The 18,467-nt window shown below is 44.3% G+C and overlaps 1 protein-coding gene across 7 annotated transcripts in view; it reads left to right on the plus strand.

Moving 5' to 3' along the window:
- NUP98 (nucleoporin 98 and 96 precursor) overlaps positions 1–18,467 on the plus strand; it is a 42,746-nt gene that overhangs the window by 14,601 nt on the left and 9,678 nt on the right. For 6 of the 7 annotated variants that reach the window (XM_080374894.1, XM_080374893.1, XM_080374895.1 and 3 more), the window contains 11 exons: positions 2,528–2,661; positions 4,295–4,482; positions 5,693–5,809; positions 7,458–7,762; positions 8,906–9,019; positions 9,912–10,050; positions 10,338–10,515; positions 10,856–11,020; positions 15,331–15,495; positions 16,765–16,918; positions 17,940–18,360. In XM_080374894.1, coding sequence (XP_080231020.1) covers positions 2,528–2,661; positions 4,295–4,482; positions 5,693–5,809; positions 7,458–7,762; positions 8,906–9,019; positions 9,912–10,050; positions 10,338–10,515; positions 10,856–11,020; positions 15,331–15,495; positions 16,765–16,918; positions 17,940–18,360 — 2,080 coding nt within the window. Of the gene's footprint in view, positions 1–2,527; positions 2,662–4,294; positions 4,483–5,692; positions 5,810–7,457; positions 7,763–8,905; positions 9,020–9,911; positions 10,051–10,337; positions 10,516–10,855; positions 11,021–15,330; positions 15,496–16,764; positions 16,924–17,939; positions 18,361–18,467 lie in introns of those variants that run through there. The other variant, XM_080374899.1, reaches the window with a different exon arrangement.

An 18,467-nucleotide genomic window follows, 5' to 3' on the forward strand; every position in this document is an offset into this window, starting at 1 on the left:
GAGTTTAATTGCTGCTTCCTCCCTTGTTTCAGGTGTGCCTAAACATCCCACCCAAATGCTTGCAAGGGGAAAAAAAAAGTTTTGAGAATCTGAGGCCACTTCTGTTGTTGGTAGCAGTGGAGACCATGTTAATGAAGTTTTTTGTGTGCTGATATGTAGTTGCAGTAATTCAAATTTTCATAATGTTACTAATAACTGTAGCTATTTTAGAACTTTGCAAGATTGCTGATGTAATTCCCATCGTTGAATTTGGGGTAGCAACAGTAGGTGCTTACAAAAAAATTAAGGGAAATGTAGTGTTACCTTCTTCAGTAATTCCAGATTGGAGAGCTGGAGGGACTTAATTAGAGATTATGCTGTGCCATTGGTGAAGTAAGTGGTCTTTAGATCAGGCACTTGTGCTACCGTTTTGTAAGTTAAAATACCTACTACTTCCAGCAGTGTCAGATCTGAGCACTTAAAATGAATGGTGTACATAACATGCTGTAGCCCCCTGAGGCTGTGATTTCAGGAAAATTATTTTAAACTTGAGGCAGGGGAAGCACGTGACACTGTGTGGGAAGACGGGCCCAAGAAAGCTGCTTGGTGTTCAGGGGTCACCTCCTCTAAACTCAGGGGAGTTCTGTCCCAGCGAGCAGGAACGCAGGGAGAATGTTAGACAGCCTGCATGGATGAATGAGGAGCTCCTAGTAAAGCTCAAACACAAAAAGGAAACTTACAGGAGGTGGAAGCAGGGGCAGGGAGTCTGGGAAGAATACAGAGACATGGTCTGAGCATGCAGGGATGGGTTTAGGAAAGCCACAGCCCAGCTGGAACTTAATTTGGCCAGGGATGTCAAAGGCAACAAGGAAGGCTTCTGTAAGTGACAAAAGGAGAAGGAAGAGTAGGGGTGGCTGATTTGCCCAAGGGTTGTGCTGCCATCCAGATGGACCTTGGCAGGATGGAGAAGTGGGCTGACAGGAGCCTTGTGAAATTCAATGAGAAATGCAAAGTCCTTCTCCTGGGGAGGAACAAGCCCAGGCACCAGCACAGGCTGAGGCTGCCTAGCTGGAGAGCAGCTTGGCAGAGAGGGTGGGGGGGTCTTGCTGAGCACAGTTGGCCATAAGCCAACAATGTGCCCCTGTGGTAAGGGTGGCCAGCAGTGCCCTGTGCTGCACTGTGAGGAGGGAGGTGTTTTCTCAGCTCTGCTCAGCACTGGTGAGGCTCCATCAAGAGTGCTGGGTCCAGTGCTGGGCTTGCCAGTATGTAACTCTCACACATACTGGAGAGAGTCCAATGAAAGGCCATGGAGAGGCTAGAGCATCTCTGCTGTGAGGAGTGGCTGAAAGACCTGGGGCTCTTCAGCCTGGAGAAGAGACAATTTGGAAGGATCTCATCCACACATAACAAGACCTGCAGGCAGGTGCCAAGAGGGTGGAGCCAGGCTCTTCCCAGTTGAACCCTGTGCAGGACCAGAAGCCATGGGCACATGCTGGAACACAGGAGGGTCCCTCTGAACATCAGGAAACACTTTTCTCTGTGAGGGTGCCCAAGCCCTGGCACCGATGACCCTGTTTCAGCAGGGGGCTTGGAACAAGTTGACCTTCAGAGGTGTGTCCCGCTTCACTGTTCCATGATCCTGTGAACACCCATCAAAGTAACCGCATATACTAGTGATAACAGCCAAAATGTGTTTGAAGAGAGTACCTTCTTGTCATGATGAAATTCTCTCATCAGTGTGTTGCAGTCTTTCTGTGTTTCTTATGCTTGAGCCTCCCTTGGTGTAACACTATAGAGGATCCCAAGTTTTCCTTTCTGTAGGCAACAGCTGCAGTGGGGCAGTTTAGGGAAGGGTCTCACTGGCCATCATCGGCTCGGTGAAACCAGATTTTGATCTGATAAAGAACCAGTTGTCCCAAACTGTCGTCTTGGCTGACTTGCAGACTTTGTCTGTTGTTTCTCTGGGAGTGGTTTTGTTGTTCATCAGGAATGCATGCATGCAATCTGGGTTTCTTGGGATTAGAAATAAGCTTTTTAGGTTGCTCAAATGCTTTGTAGTGTGAACACTTAGAGCATTTTATGGGAATTAAGATTAGATGCTAGAAGATGGGGAAAGAAAAAATTAAGAGGCCATTGTTGTAGAGAGTACTCTAGACCTGTAAGTTTGATTGCTGTAGCAGGAATGTAAAAATTTTGCATGAAATACTTCCCTCGCTCTAGGAAAATGTTTCAGAAGTCAAATGTATTAGTTAAAGGCTTTGGCAGGCCAGGCTCATTCTACTGATGTGTAGCTCTCCATGCCCCCAGCTTTTCACCAGTAAAAGCTTATGGAATGTGGTTGCAAATTCTAATGGAGGAATACAGTCTGATTTCTTCCTTTAAACTGCCGCTGCAATGGTGACCGAAGATCAAGGGAAAGAAATGCTGAAGTTCGTATAGAAGTTTGAGTTCATATGAGGAGATCCTCTGATTGGAAGGATATCTTTTCCACCTACCTTGGTTCTATTAGTAAAGCTGTTAAAACTAAAAAATGATATTCTTCTTACAGCACTGACAGACCCAAATGCATCAGCTGCCCAGCAGGCAGTCCTTCAGCAGCATCTCAATAGCTTGACGTATTCACCCTTTGGAGATTCTCCGCTCTTCAGAAACCCTATGTCAGACCCAAAGAAGAAAGAAGAGGTAAGTGCACATAAACATAAACTCATTTTATGCGTGAGATTTGAAATAACTTTGTATCTTGTGCTCGCTTTCTTCAATTAAGTACACAATGAGCAGCAAAATAAGTTGCCATCTGTATATTCATACTGGTGCAGTGGCTTTTTATGCTCTCCAGGATGCATACTGCTTGTGCTGTGGCTTTGCATTTACTGCCTTTGAGTGCATCAGAGCCTTCACTATGGAGTAGTTCTTGTTATGCTCACTGCTGCTAATTGAGAGTAAAAATGGGTAAATGCCTCTGGTTACAATATTTTTAGTGCTAAGCTTGAGCTTTACTTATGACACTTTGTCAGTCTCTGATAAACCATATCCTGTTGGCTTGTTTTATTAGGCAACAAAATGAATAGTCTTCAGACTTAAAATTTAAGGGAGGATCTAAGTGGCTGCTGCCCCTGGGCAAATTCCTGGGTTAGAGATTTTTCCTGCCCAGACACTGGAGCCAGGCATGGTCTGCCTAGAGACCCAGGGGTCTCCTTCTCAGGCTGATGAATGTGGCTATTGCTTTCCCATTTGCCAGCATAGTCAGTTGTGGAGCTGGGCCATGTATCCCAGATGCACAGAGTGCACTGGCACAGCTGGCAGCGCAGCCACGGGCAAGGCACTACCTTAAGTCCCCATGTGTAACTGCTAGGAATACCATAAAATATAAGCATATACACCCACATCCTCTTCCTCCCCTTTGGCTAATGAAGCTCCCTGGTAAAAGCACACATGGCCATGTTCTCTAGGCTCACCTGCATGTACATGAATCCCTTGATCGTTAGCGTGGCCTCTCTGTCCATCTGATAGCCCTGCCCAGATCTTGAGTCCTCTTCCTAGTTCCACAGAGCAGGCTGGTCCAGCTTGCTGCTTGCCGCAAAAAGCGTGTGCACTCACACTTGTTTTGTGGGCACCCTGTACGCACAAATCCCTCTATACTGGCATGAGTCCTCTGCTTGTGGTATCCCTGCCAGGACCCAGGGCCTCCTACTTGCAGGCCAGTCCATCTTGACGCTTGCTAGTGAACTACACACATGCACCTCCATGCACAGGAGGTTCAGGGACGATGCGGGTGCTCTGTCTACCCCTTTCTGCCACCAGCTGGGTGGCCCAGGCACATGGGCCAGACAGTGTTGTGGTCTTTCTCAGTGGATGTTGCACAATCTTTCACTCACCGTAGTTGTCCCTCCAGTAGTTATGCCTGGGACATGCACTGGTCCCATCCCAGGGGCTTGAGCAGACACCCACATCTGTTCCAGATGCTGAGGTTTCCTCTCGCTCTAGCTGGTGGCAGCAGAGCCCTGGGGAGCCCACACCCCTGGTCTGTCCCCACATTCACTCAGTCTGGACAGGAGGTCCGCATTGGCCTTCTGCAAAGATATGCTTGTAGGTTCTGAACGGCCACTCCTGACTGACTGGAAACTTCTGGTCTCTGGTGTTGCTTCCCTTAGCTGTTGTCAGCTAGCTTTGCCTGGTTTTGTTTATGGCTTCCTCCTTCACGTATTTGCATTTAAAAGGTCCTTGACTTAATAACCTTAAAGCAGGCCCTCTCGCTGTTTGTGAACCCTAATGGTACATGGTATGAAAACTCCAGTTCTGCATCTCTTTGTTACAGAGGCTGAAACCCACTAACCCAGCAGCTCAGAAGGCCTTGACAACACCCACCCACTACAAACTGACTCCACGTCCAGCAACCAGAGTACGACCAAAAGCTCTGCAGTCAGCCGGCTCTGCTAAATCCCATCTCTTTGATGGTCTTGATGATGATGAGCCATCCCTATCCAATGGTGCTTTCATGCCAAAGTTAGTTTTTCTTTTGTATATGTTGGAGGGAGGAGGTGGTGGAAGAATCTTCTGATCAGATTAAGTAATCTCTTGTATAGTGTCTTAAATTCAATGAGTGTTTTGTGGCCTGATTCAAATGAGTAGCAATAACAAATTTTATGTAAAACTTGAACAGAACTGTTTTCAGTAGAGGAGATAAAAATGCTCAGCTTAAACTGTTAAGGCTAAATAAGCTGTAAAATGAGGTCATCCCATGATTGGAGCAAAGCTCCTATAAAGTCAATTAGGAACTATTACAAGGAAAGCTTGTATGGTGTAATGCTTCCTGCTTCTGAAATAGAAGTGTTGTTAGGTTTGCTAATGCAGCCAGAATGAAGGCAGATTTCTGGCATTTTCATAGCCTAGCACTGGTTCTGTTTCAGTTACCCAGATGTTTCTGTGAGTAATAAATAACGATGATGTCTATTTACCCTACTGAAGCTTTTGATTTCAGTCTTCAAGAGCATCTGTGGCAAGAAAATTGAAAAGGGGTTTAGAAAGCTTGAGTTTAGTTCAAAATGATCAACAAAAAGCTTTGGAGAAAGGTGTCAGTTATTTAAAGTTTCTGTAAGCAGAGGCTTTTAGAAAATATCTTGTAACTTTTGTAAACTTTTTGTCTGTAATTTAGCCTGAACAATCTGTTCACTTTCCAGGGAGAGGGGCAGAGCATGGACTTAAGTGTTTTATTGAAAAACATCAAATGATCAGAACATGGGAATACTTGGCCTTTTTTGGGTGTAATTGGCATAGATATTCAGTGATCTTCAGATTGCAGGCAGTGAACCCTAGCCTGGCCATGGATTTGGTTTTAAGGTGACGCTGTAGTAAAGAAGAAACTGCATCTGTGGGCCAGACTTTTGTTGCAGGATTCTGTGCTTCTGCTGGAGAAGCTCTGTTTCGCAAAACAGATAATACTGTGGTTTACTGAACTTGGGTTTTGAAGCTTTCAGTGACCTGTGCTTTTTACACTTACTCATAAACCAAAGCCTCCAATAGAATTCCCAAAAAAGTTGTAGTATCTCAGCTACTGCAGTGCTCTTACAGAAGACTTCATATGTCGTGAGTGTGGGAACACTGCTTACACAGCTGGTGTCTGGTCACTGGAGCATGTGAATTAAGCATGGAATATATATTTATGCAGTGGATATATTCAAATTTCGTTGTTGGTTTTATTTTTTCTTTTTTTTAGGAAGAGCATCAAAAAGTTGGTTTTGAAGAATCTCAGCAGTAGTGATCTGTTCTCCCCTGTCAATCGTGAAAATGAAGACCTGGCTTCTCCATCGGAGTATCCAGAGAATGGAGATAGGTATGTTGATTCATCATGCAGATGTTTATACTTCACGAGAAATGCAAACTGGTTATGCCTGTCTCTAAATTATTATTAATAGAATAGGTAGTTATTTTCAGGGATGTAGTCTTAAATGTTCATTGGAAGCAACTTGACCTGTTGTGAGATTCATTTCCTCATAATCTAGCCACATATTTTTCCTGTGTGGTCACATACCAATACATTCCATCCAAAATCAGGACTTCAAAGGGGAATTACTTTTTGGATAGGTCTCTCTTCATTCCCTGTAGCAAGAAGCTAGGGCATTTCTTGAGGGAAGCAGTAAAACTGACCCTGAAGTGAGAGGAGCCTCTCCTTGTGTTTGGTCCTCAGTAACATGGGAATTGTAAGGAAGCTCCACTGATCCAGGAGTCTCATAGTAGTAATGTATCTTCTGCATATTAAAATGAGGAATCTCTAATAGAGACAGTCTCTTCTCGCAGAAGTCAGAATACCCATCTCCCCTAAAAAAAAAAAAATAATCTGTGGCCATATTTCAGATGAACCGGGGTTTTGGTTTGGTTTTCTTTTAATCAAGCTGGAAAAATTCCTGACGAGCTCAACACTTTGATTTTATTGAAAGCTAGTACAAGTAAGAACTGATGATGGGAGTGGGCAACCTTGTTTCTGATCACCTTAGACCTGATTTAGGTAGTTTGTAATGGGGCAGAGGCATTTGATAGCTGTTGCCAGCAGCCGGGTACAACAGCCAGCTCTCTGAAGCTGGTGTTTTGGAGTGACTGTCACAATAGTGTTCTCAAGTTTGATTTGATCATGATGCTTGCAAGACTTAATCATCCCATTCTTGTAAAACTGTGTATTTTGGGCTTAAAAGTGTATCAGCCTGGTTCACAATTCATTGAATCAATCAGAAGTGAAGTGACCTTGGAGGGGGGCAGTCTCTGTTCATCAAGCAGTCTCAACACTGAACTAACACCTTGTTGTTGTGGACTTTCATAGAATTTGAGTTGGAAGGGACTGTAAAAATAATCTAGTTCCAACCCCCCTGCCACAGGCAGGAACACCTTCCCCTAGACCTGGTTGCTCCAAGCCCCGTCCAGCCTGGCCTTGAGCACTTCCAGCAATGGGGCATCTACAGTGTCTCTAGGCAGCTTTGTCCAGTTGGGGGTCTCACACCTCCATGGGTAGAGACTGCAGCCTCTGTGGGTCTCTGTTCCAGTGCTTGACTGTCCTTATTGATTTCACTGTTTTAATTTGACAGTTTTCTCATCCTCCTGCCATGCATATCTGCGGAGAGCCTGAATTTTGTCTTTGATGTTGAAAGGGTGTTATTACACCCCAACTTGCAAGTCTTTTCTCCAGACTGAGCAACCCATTTCACTCAAGCTTTCCTCACAGGGCATATGCTTTAGTCCCCAGCTATCATGGTACCCTGCTTCTGATCTTACTGCTGTCTTTCGTGTAGTGGGAGCCCCAGATTAGAGGCAAAATGGTAGAGGTTGTCTAACAAGGGCAGAGTGAAAGGGAGTAATTGCTTCCCTTGGTCTGCTGATTCTGCATCATGTGGTGGTCCTCTTTACTTTTTCTATGAAAAGAGACCTGAATTTTAATGTTGATGTAAGACCCTTGGAACTAAATAATTCAACTTTATGCATTATTCTTTCAGGTTCTTTTTGTCAGTACCTCCTGATGAAAACCACAGACAAGATGGTGAGCGAGAGGAGGAGGATGATCATCACGAAGTGACCAGGTTTTACACTAACCCCATTGCGAAGCCCATCCCACAGACTCCAGAGAACACTGTGCACAAACACCAGAACAATTTTGATGACACCATTGTGGCTCTGAATATGCGGGTGGCCTTGCGGAACGGTCTGGAAGGCAGTAGTGAGGATGCCTCGTTTCATGATGATTCTCTTCAGGATGACCGTGAAGAAGAGCCTGAAACTGTGCATCATCTGCATCCTGCAGGTTAGGCTTGGGGGGGAGGGTGGAGGGGAGTAGATGTGTAGCTCCTGACAGCTTTTCATGCATGCTTCATTGAAATTCTTTTACTGTTTCAGACCCTCAGCTTCTTTTAAATTCCTTTCTCTTTTCTTCTGAATACAGGTCTTGCTTTTCAGTTTCCTACCTAGTACAGAATTTTTTTTCTGCTGAGTCAATGAATGTTTAAATTGCATTGCTCAGTTTTATATTAGATTGGGGTAGTGAGGTGCATGAGAAGGAGAAAGAGGACCCAATCTGATTATTCTGCAGTAGTACACTGAGTTGACATCATTCATTAGCAAGATCTTAAACTTAGAAATCTAATGCTTGGTAGTTCTCAACATGCAAACTGGACTGTAGAGTTTGCCAGGAAAAGAATGGGCCATAGAATGTGGTTGTGTCTCTAGAGGACCATTGTGTGTGTATTTTCAGTACTCCCAATTCTGGTCACAGGGTTTGTAAAACTGAAAAAGATGGAGAAGTGTGAAGGAGGGGTCTTGAGCACCTTTCTCTCAGTTAAGACTTTATAGTTGTTGAAGAGATAGGAATGTATATTAGAATATTTTAAACTCAGGAGTGAACTGGAGAAGGTGAAGAGTAAGAGACTTGTTCCTCCTTTCAGGTAATATGTGGCATGTAATGAAAGTAGCAGGTGACATGTTCAAAATAAATGTCTTCAGACATTTTGTAGATGCAAGAAGCTTTTGTGGATTTTGAAGATCATTAGATAAATTAATAGATGAAAAAAGATTGGCGGCTGTTAAATGGAAAAGGTGCTGCATCTTGGCCAGCCGGTGCTTGAACTCCCACATTATTGAAGCTGTGAGAGTGCTTCTGTCAAGTGTTGCTGTAGATGTTTGCATTTGTCTTCTGACCTCCGCACCTGCTACTGATCTCTGACAGGTTGTTAGGTTGGAAAAACCTGGCATAGCAGTTGTCTTAAATCTGCTGTGAAGGCTGTGGAATTAAGGGATTTTAACTTCTCTCATTTGCTTTTGTTGCACTGATTCTCAGTTTGTTTGAGACCTTCAGTTGTTCAGGCTTGCAGAAGAAATGGGCTGAAACTCTTGAAATGTTAAAGCTGCAAGCTTGCTGCCGGCTCAGTTCTCAATGAATTTTCTGTTGTAGGAATTGTTCTCACAAGAGCTGGCTACTACACCATCCCCTCCATGGAGGAGCTAGCTAGATTTACCAACGACAAAAATGAATGTGTTGTGACAGACTTCACCATAGGCCGCAAAGGTGAGCACGTACGGTTTTTCTAGCTGCTTAAAGCTGAACTTAAAAGCTGTGGAATCTGAACCTGAGTTCCGTGCCCTCAGTATGATTATAAACAGTGCCCCTACATTGTGAACAACTTGCATCAAAGTCTTGTCATAGTTTGGATTGGTAGCACTAACAACCTCTGTTATGGGATGACTTAGGAAGCTTGAATATGAAAAGAGTGGAAGCACTTCCTGCTTTAAAGATGCTTGCTGTGAAATCCAAACTTGCTGGAGCATTGATGCAAACCTGATTGTTGTTGCTTCTTTTTAGTTGTGATCTATGCTGGAGCTGACTGAGCTCTAGTGAAGAGCCTTCAGCCCAAACTATATTCTCTGCTGGGTTTTTTGGAGGGAAATTAAAAATTTAAAGAATTATATGGTATATACCAGGAGTCCTCAAACTATGGCCCGTGGGCTGGATACGGCCCCCCAGGGTCCTCAATCCGGCCCCTGGTATTTACAGACCCCCCTGTAGGGGGTTGGGGGGGGAAACCAAACAGCCGCAGATGACTGCCTGCCCCTTCATCTGTGCGCCAGCCCCCTGTTTAAAAAGTTTGAGGGCCCCTGGTATATACTGTTTTTCTTTAAAAAATTGCTCTAAATAGGTTATAAAGCTGAGGGCACCCATAGTATTTGTGTAGGCAGTATGAATAGCTGAATGATAACAAAAAGCTTTCTGTGCAAAAGAATTGGCTTAAAAATAACATCTTCAGCATTTTCACACGGCAGTTGTTGTCACTTGTACTTTGTTTGGAGAGATGACAGTGAGGTGGTAAGATGGGGAAAAAGGAGTATAGCAGGAACATAGCTTCTCTGGCATGCAGTTTTCTTTCATGGACAAAATAGTGATGTTTTGGTTTCTTTTACAGGCTACGGATCGATCTACTTTGAAGGGGAAGTAAATCTAACTAACTTAAATCTGGATGACATTGTGCACATCCGTAGAAAAGAAGTTATTGTTTACCCTGATGATGAGAGAAAGCCACCTATCGGTGAAGGTTTAAATAGGTAATTTTAAAATACGTACTGTGTGGGGACAGTGGCTAGGAAGGGTAGAATTATAACACTGATGATCTACTACGTGTGCAGGCAGCTACCAAGAAATCTAAATCTGAGGTGTGCATTCAGATTGCAGAATTATGCAGTTACTAGATACCTGCAAGTTTGAGCCAGAAATTGGGTTTACAAGCTGGTTTGAGCCCACATGCTCAATTCTCAGCTCCTGTATGCCTGCCTTAATAGCTCTGCCTCAAAACCTTGTAATCTCTTAACACTTTCTTCTTGTCTTTTAACAGACGAGCTGAAGTTACATTAGATGGAGTCTGGCCTACAGATAAAACATCTCGTTGCCTGATAAAAAGCCCTGAACGACTGGCAGAGATGAATTATGAAGGTAGACTGGAGTCTGTATCTCGGAAGCAAGGCGCTCGATTCAAGGAGTATCGCCCAGAGACTGGATCCTGGGTGTTTAAGGTAACATTTTTGTTCTAGTTGTAAAGTGATTTCCAAGAATATCAGAAGTAGTCTGAAGTTACTCTCCTGACAACTTGGAATTCGAACAACTTTGCTAAATTTCTGTAAACTCTCAAGTCCTTCAGCTGTAGTGCAATCTGTCCTCATCAAACTGACCAAAACTTTGTCTTAAGATTTGCATACAGCAGATGTTCTTGGTCTATACAAAAGGTGAATTTGGGGTGTCACAACTGCTGTGTAAGGTGAACAGTTAAACCAGCTTGTTGCTCAGGCTTTTCAGACATGGATGCCTGAAATACCTCTTCCCAGGTATGACACATCTGCCCTTCTCGTTACACAGGTGGCACACTTTTCAAAGTACGGCTTGCAGGATTCAGATGAGGAAGAGGAAGAGCATCCTTCAGAAGTGGACACAAAGAAGTTAAAAACAGCATCTGTGCTGCCTCCAGGGCATCTGCCACCCCAGCAAATGACCTTGAATGGCAAGCCAACACCTCCATCTCAGGTGGGAGGAGGACTGAATTAAAATTTCATTTTATTAATTCCTTTTTAGAGTAGCTGGTGCCTAGAGAGTGGTTCTTGAAGTAACAAACAGCCTGGAAGTTGAAGAGCAAAACCTTACACAAACTCACACAAACTTGGTAGCTCTTCTGACCTCCTGATGAGTGTTTGCATGTTCTTTTTCATTAAGATAACTTGACATTTCATACTGAGGATGCGTGGGGGATGGGAAGGCTTTAAACACTTCTTGTTTAAATTCTGGTCTAGACTGAGTTCAGCATATTTGCACCACTTACGGAAGAAAACTTGTTTTTGTGAATATTGAATATATGCTATATAATGATAACGCCTTGTGCTGCCTGCCTTGAGAATGATATTGTGCATTAATTTGACTTTACCGTCATTTAGTACGCAAGACTGTATGCTTTATATTTCAAGAATGTGCTCTATTTTTATTTAAAATTACTTTTTCAAGGCTGATTATATGCTGGCTTTTTAAACTTATTTGGGCTGGATGTGACTGCTTCTAAAGCTCTGTGAAACATCCTCAGGAGTATGCTTCTGCCTTACATAGGGAAGGTAGCATTTTATCCAGCTCATTGGTAACCCCTTGAAGTTTAATGTTAATTTCATTTTAAAAAATTATTTTACATGGTTTTGAAGGTTACTGTAATTGCAGCTGATAGACTTGCGTTTTTCAAATGTAATTAGTATGGATATTGCCAAGCTAAATCAGGAGCTACTACATTGTGGGTGAAAAAACAGCCTGTTGGGAAGGTGTCCTGTCATTGATGGGATAGGACATACTCTTTATGTGGGTGTTAGTGGTAAACACTTGTGAACTACCTACAGCTCTTTCAAGTAACTTTTCTTAAAACAGAAAGCAGGTCTAGAGAGCAGATTACTTTTTTTTTTCCAGAACGGGGTTCTCGATTGCCTAGTTTCGCGAGTAAACCTTTGGCAGTTAGAGTGTGCAGGAGGGCTGAGCAGATGGTGTTTAGCAGCTGGATAGGATGTGCTGGGAGGTTTTTGTTGCAGTGCACAAGCAGGCTTTCTGTTTTACCCTTCAGTAATCAGTGACTGCAGTGAAAGGCGATCTCTAAGCTTGTACCTCACCGAGGCATTGGTTGTGTGCCAAGGTGCTGCCTGGCACGTGGCCAGAGTTCATGGTGTTCTGTATCATGGGGAAGCAGAGGATGGTTTTATTTCTGGATCTCTGGAGTCAAAGCATGAAAAACAGCTTAACACGCAGATAGGTTCAACAGGGTTTTTTTTGTACTGGGTTTAGTCTTATCAAAACCAGGAGATCGTTGTAGTATCACTTCCCTTCATTAGCCAGTGGCTGTGGCCATATAGTGATAGGACAAGGGACGGTGTTTTTAAGCTGAGAGAGGGGAGATTTAGTTTAAGTGTTAGGAAGAAGTTCTGTGCTGTGAGAGTGGTGAGGTGCTGGCCCAGGTGCCCCATCCCTGGCAGGGCTCAAGGCCAGACTGGATGAGGCTGGGAGCAGCCTGGGCTGGGGGGAGGGGGCCCTGCCCCTGGCAGGGAGTGGGACTGGGTGGTCTTGAAGGTCCCTTCCAACCCAAAACATTCTGTCATTCTGTGATTGTGGACAAGGGTCTGTTTTTTGTGTCAGAAGATATACAAGCAGTAAGAAAGAGTTCTTTTACAACAAATCACAATTTCATTACTTCTGTGGTAGGAAAACATTAATGCAACCGGGAATTGCTTTTGGTCTTAGATAGTCTGTGATCTAGTTACAAACTTTGTAGAAATACCTAAGCCATTCCGTCTCCACCGTGTCAGGCTGTCATGCAGGATAGAGGGGCCTAAAGTGGAGTTCTGGCAGCAGCAATTCACCTAAATGCCCTTCGGTACAGCCAGCACTGGTGCATTTCAGGATCCCAGTGGTAGGAGTCCTGATCCCCACACAAACAGTAACAGTGCAGCCTGCTCTTTAAGCCAAGCACATACTGCTGTAGTGTCAGATTAGATGAGCTGCCACCTCTTCTGTGGATTCTGCTTTGGAGAATCCCAAGGTTGTGTACAGCTGCTGCTTTGTTGCTCCTCCTGGCCCACTGACTAATTAAAACCTGCTGTTCATCCTGCTGTCATAAAGTAGATTCCTTAAGTATTTGCATTTTGAGAGGAATGCATGGTTGTCTTGACAGACTTGCCTGCATGAGCTACCTTTCAGTTTCCCTTTTTGCTGCTTGGTCAGATTAATGGGGACCAGAACTGATATTTTAAGCTGTCGGAAATACTGGGAATATGTGTGATTTATTCAGACCTGTCTTACAGATTGAAATGTACTTAGCAAAAAATTCTCCAAGTTAATTAACCTTTCATTTGCATATTACTAACTAAGGGTTTTGGTTTTAAAAATAGGAAAACCATCTAGCTGTCTCTTAAACCCCTGGGAAACAACATAGCATGACTTAAGAACTTGTCAAACTCCTGGAGTGTAAAGCATCTGCAAATAATACTATTTGATCGGAGGGAAGCGTTTAGGATCTAGACTTAAAATTTCTTTTTCTTCCCTTGCTAGCTTGAATATTAATGAATTTATTAAAGTTGCAAGGTCCACAGGAAATAGTTACACCAAGGACCTGGCTGCATTAAAGCACAATGAAGGGGGTAGTGAAACTTCTGTGCTTGTAACCATATTTTGACTTGTAAATCTGTTGCTCATACTGTAGGCATGCTCAGATACCACTAGCTAATGCTCCTTCCATGTCTGCCATTAGGTTCTATCTTTACAGACCCCCTAGTCTAATCTGCCTCATCTGATAACCTTCATCGCATTTCTTGGCTGATTCTAATGAGCTAAGAAGCAGCCATTTGAATATGCTCTTAAGTTCTTTAGCATTATTTCCAGTGCACTGCCTGCCATGGTTCCCTTGCTCATATATATGCATTGCTTCCATAGTCTGTACGTTGTTGCTTCTGCAAACCAAGTAAGCTGTAAGCATGAATCTTTCACAGGACACTCATGTCTAAGCAACAGGGGATGGTTAGACTGGAGCAAAACCAGTGGACTGGAGATAGGGGTGGTGGTTAGAGCTTACCAGGAGCCACCTGAGAGGCATTCAGCTAATGTGGCACAGGCTAATGACTCCTGGGCCAGGTGCTGCTTTTGGAGTGACCTGTTAGCTGCACAGTACCAGTGCTGAGTGGCATTCTCCAGGGGTTTTTGTCCTATCAGTTTGTTAGCAGAGCTGACAGAGTGAATGGGTTGCAGTGCTCTGTCGTGCTCCGTGTACCAGGTAGGAGCTGACTGCTGACACCATAGTCAGCAAGCTGGGCAGAAACAGAGGTGATGGCAGTGCTCGGAGTTAATTTCTGATGTCTGCTCATTGTTTGTACTGGCTGAACATTTCTCGCCCTGCCTGGAGTGTGAGTTCAAGTTGTCTTAAGTGATTGAAGGTGTATAAAGCTCACCTCAGGCTCATCGCAAAGGTGATGCCTTCAGGAAAATCATAAAATTAATTCTTCCTCCTGCCTCAGACTAGCAGTAGAGATGAGAAGTGTAGCTGCAGATTAGAAGAGAACTACTATATTTTAACCTTCTGACTGCTGATGTGCTAGTGATAAATAGAATATCATTGGAAAAACCCCAGAAATTACAGTGCAGTGATAGTTTAAAATCTTAAAGTAATTTTATGTGTGTGTGTGCACACACATGCTCTGTGACCCAGCCTTACATTATTTTGCAGGGGGCTCGTGTCCACTTAAAACTTCTGTTAAGTTCTTTGTGGAATATAGAGTCAGTGGTTTTAATTTGTACTATGTCACAGCTGGGGAAACAAAACATATATTGCAGTGACTCATATGCTCATCAGCCACCAGTGGTACCACGTGTTAATGTTGGAGGATTGCTGATTTTAAACTGGTTGTCAATCATCTAAAATGTCCCAGATTGAACACAGGTGCACAAAACTCTTCTTTGTGTGGTAGCATTTTGAGGGAGAAGGGGAGGAAGGCAGGAACAAAAATCTCTTCCTTTTTGTTGGTCATGTAAAAAATGGAAAACTGAAGAATAATTTCTTGAACTGAATGGCAGAACGTGGTAAACTTCAGGAGGGCATCACTAAACTGTGACTTCTTCACTTTAACTTGCGCTGTTACATTACAACTCTGAAGAAAATGGGAATAGGTTATATATAGTCATCTCTAAACTTACTATGGAGTCTTGACGCAAGCAAGGGTGTGCTCCACTCCATTTGCAGGTGATTGTTGGAACTACTAAATATATTTTTTGGCAAACTGTTGCAATCTGTGGTTGTCTGACACGGCCTCTGTATGTGTTTGCAGCCCCCAGAAATGGAGCAGCTGGGCAGGGTTGTGGAACTGGACAGTGATATGGCAGACATCACCCAGGAGCCCATTGCAGAAGATAACCTGATGGAAGAGCAGGGGGCAGTGCCTGCTTCGACTCACATTGTGTCAACCCTGGGTATTAACCCCCATGTCTTGCAGGTGAGTGTCTTGCCTTTTCCTCTCTTTCTGAAAGAGAGGACTTGTTAGTATCGATCACTGACTTTTCAGTTTGCCTCCCTAAGTGTATTTATCTACCAACTTGTAAAAAACTACATCACACCTATAGTATGATTAAAACTTGCATGTGAGACTTCTGTGCTGAATCTTCATAGGCATGAAAAGCTTACTTATCTTAATGCTATACTTCAGAATTCTAAAATCTGAATTATGGACAGTATAATTAGCTAAACTGATACCCAGACAGGACTGCCTTGGGCCCAGTTTGTGGACAGCAAGGTAATAGGAAATGTGGTCTTGATTTGGGTTTTACTGTTGGTGTGTTTGTTTGGTGAAAGGATGGTACCTTGAACACTTGTTGGTTTCTACCTATATTTTTAGTTTGTAAGGAAGAAGTAGTCCTAAAGTTATTATGTAAGCTGAAAAACAAGTAGACAGAGCTAGATCTAAGAAAATGTGATTATTTTAGTAATAGTAGCAGAGCACTGCATCCAGCTCTGGGGTCCCCAACATAAGAAGATCATGCACCTGTGGAGCAAGTCCAGAGGAGGCCACGGAGCTGGTCAGAGGGCTGGAGCCCCTCTGCTGTGGGGACAGGCTGGGAGAGCTGGGGCTGTGCAGCCTGGGGAGGAGAAGGCTCCGGGGAGACCTTAGAGCAGCTCCCAGTGCCTGGAGGGGCCGACAGGAAAGCTGGGGAGGGGCTTTGGGCAAGGGCAGGGAGCGGTGGGACAGGGGGGAATGGCTTGAAGCTGAGAGAGGGGAGATTTAGGTTGGACGTGAGGAAGAAACCCTTCCCCGTGAGGGCGGCGAGGCGCTGGCCCAGGCTGCCCAGAGCAGCTGTGGGTGCCCCATCCCTGGCAGGGCTCAAGGCCAGGCTGGATGGGGCTGGGAGCAGCCTGGGCTGGGGGGAGGGGGCCCTGCCCCTGGCAGGGGGGTGGGACTGGCTGGTCTGTGAGGTCCCTTCCAGCCCAAACCCTTCTGTGATTTTTAGGACTTCACACCCATCCCTAACAAGTACTGTGACACTGATTTACCCAGTAGTTCGTCAGAGTTTATAATGAATTGACAAGCTTGCTTTTGGTACTCCTGAACTGTGTGTCTTCACTGCTGCTTGAAATATTTGTAGCATGAATGTATTGTTTGGTCATGTGGAACATGTACATGTTACTTGGATTGGGAAGGATTGGTTAGATCAGTTAGCTACTGCTGTGAGAGTGGTTGCTGATGTGCAGGTTTGGCTTACCTTTTTAGATTATGAAAGCTTCTTTGCTTGCTGATGAAGACGACGTAGATTCAATCCTGGATCATTATCCTGGGAAACAACCTGTAAAAATGGATACTTCTCAAGAGATCTGTTCTCCGAGGCTCCCTATTTCAAAATCACAAGGACAGAAAAGATACTCCGGTATTGTGAGAAACCACACATTGCATTGAAATAAAGAGTTTAATTCTAATACTCAACAGGCAAAGTTCTGTCACTGGCTGAACATATGGCAGAACAGTTGTGTGCTGTGGTGTTAGGTTTGGTCAGCAGCCAGGTGCCTCCCTAGCCGCACTTTCACTCCCCCTCCTCAACAGAATGGGAGAAGAAAATCAAATGAAAAAAGCTCATGGATTAAGATAAAGACAGGGAGATGGCTTTACTTGTGAAAGTGCCTAATAAGCAGACTTGACTTGAGTAAAATTGATTTATTGCTAGTTAAAATAGGCTGGGGTAGTGAGGAACAAAGACAAATTGAAACAACACTTTCGTACCCTGTCCTCCTTTCCCAGACCCATCTTCATTCTTGACTCTTTATCTCCTCCTGACCCTGGCAGGGCAGGGGGGTGGGGCATGGGGTCCATAGCAGATCCTCTCTGCTGCTCCTTCCTTCAGTTTCACACACCCCTGCCCACCCCTCCATCCCCCTACCCCCCCCCTTCCCCCGTGCTCCAGCGTGAGCCCTCTCCCAAGGGCTGCAGGCCAAATACCTGCTCCAGTGCCTGAAGCACTTCCTCACCTCTTTCTCTGACCTTAGTGCTTGCACTGCTGTTCTTGCTCTTTTTTTTCTTTTTTTTTTTTCCCCTACCTGTGTAGCATCTCAAGCTCTTTCTGAAATTAGGGACTTCTTTGGAAATGGCACATTTTGGGGTGAGACTTTACCTGTACTATTCTTGGTGTAATACTACGTGCTTGCATTTCGATAATGCAAATTAGGCTATGCAAGGTGGGGTTAGTGGTCCTTAGTGCTGCAAATAATCATACTTAGTTAGCTGTTACCATCACAAACCACAGCAGATGTTTTCACTGGCTGCTCAAGAAGTACTGAAATACCTTTTAACACCCACCCCCCCCACAAAATACCTTTTAAAAGAAGCCTAGAAATGTACTGCTGAAAAGTGAGTATCCCATTCATTTAAACATACTTCCTGCTTCTTCCTTGTAGCTGGTGGGTTGCTGCAATCCAAATTTGCGAATCTAGCTTTCCAACCACCAAGTGGTGCTCTGCAAGATTTCAGGGGGCCAAGGACTTTGAGCAGTCCCCCTTCCATTGCCGTTTGGTCAGCGACTTCTCCATTAGCATCTGTGTTCTCTGTACCTCCGTCAGTCCCTGAGGTACGGGTAAAAACAGTTGGTGTCCGCAGGCAGCGGGGGCTTGTACCTCTGGAAAAGTCCATCACCTACGGAAAAGGGAAGCTGCTGATGGATATGGCACTCTTCATGGGGCGCTCATTTCGTGTTGGTTGGGGACCCAACTGGACGCTTGTCAATTGTGGAGATCAGTTGAGTGGACCAAATGAAATGGAAGATCTTCAGTGTGAGTCTGTGGAATATGGATTCCTGCCAACTCCTGTTGCTCCAAAATCGTGAGTAGTGGTTTCCTTCAGGATGGTTCTGCCCTGCCCTCTCTTTGTGTTTAAAAAAAAATCCTGACTGTAGTTTGATCGTCCTTCTGTTATGCAGAAGTGGTGCA

Source organism: Falco punctatus, assembly GCF_963210335.1.
Source record: "Falco punctatus genome assembly, chromosome: 2".
Lineage (NCBI taxonomy): Eukaryota > Metazoa > Chordata > Aves > Falconiformes > Falconidae > Falco > Falco punctatus.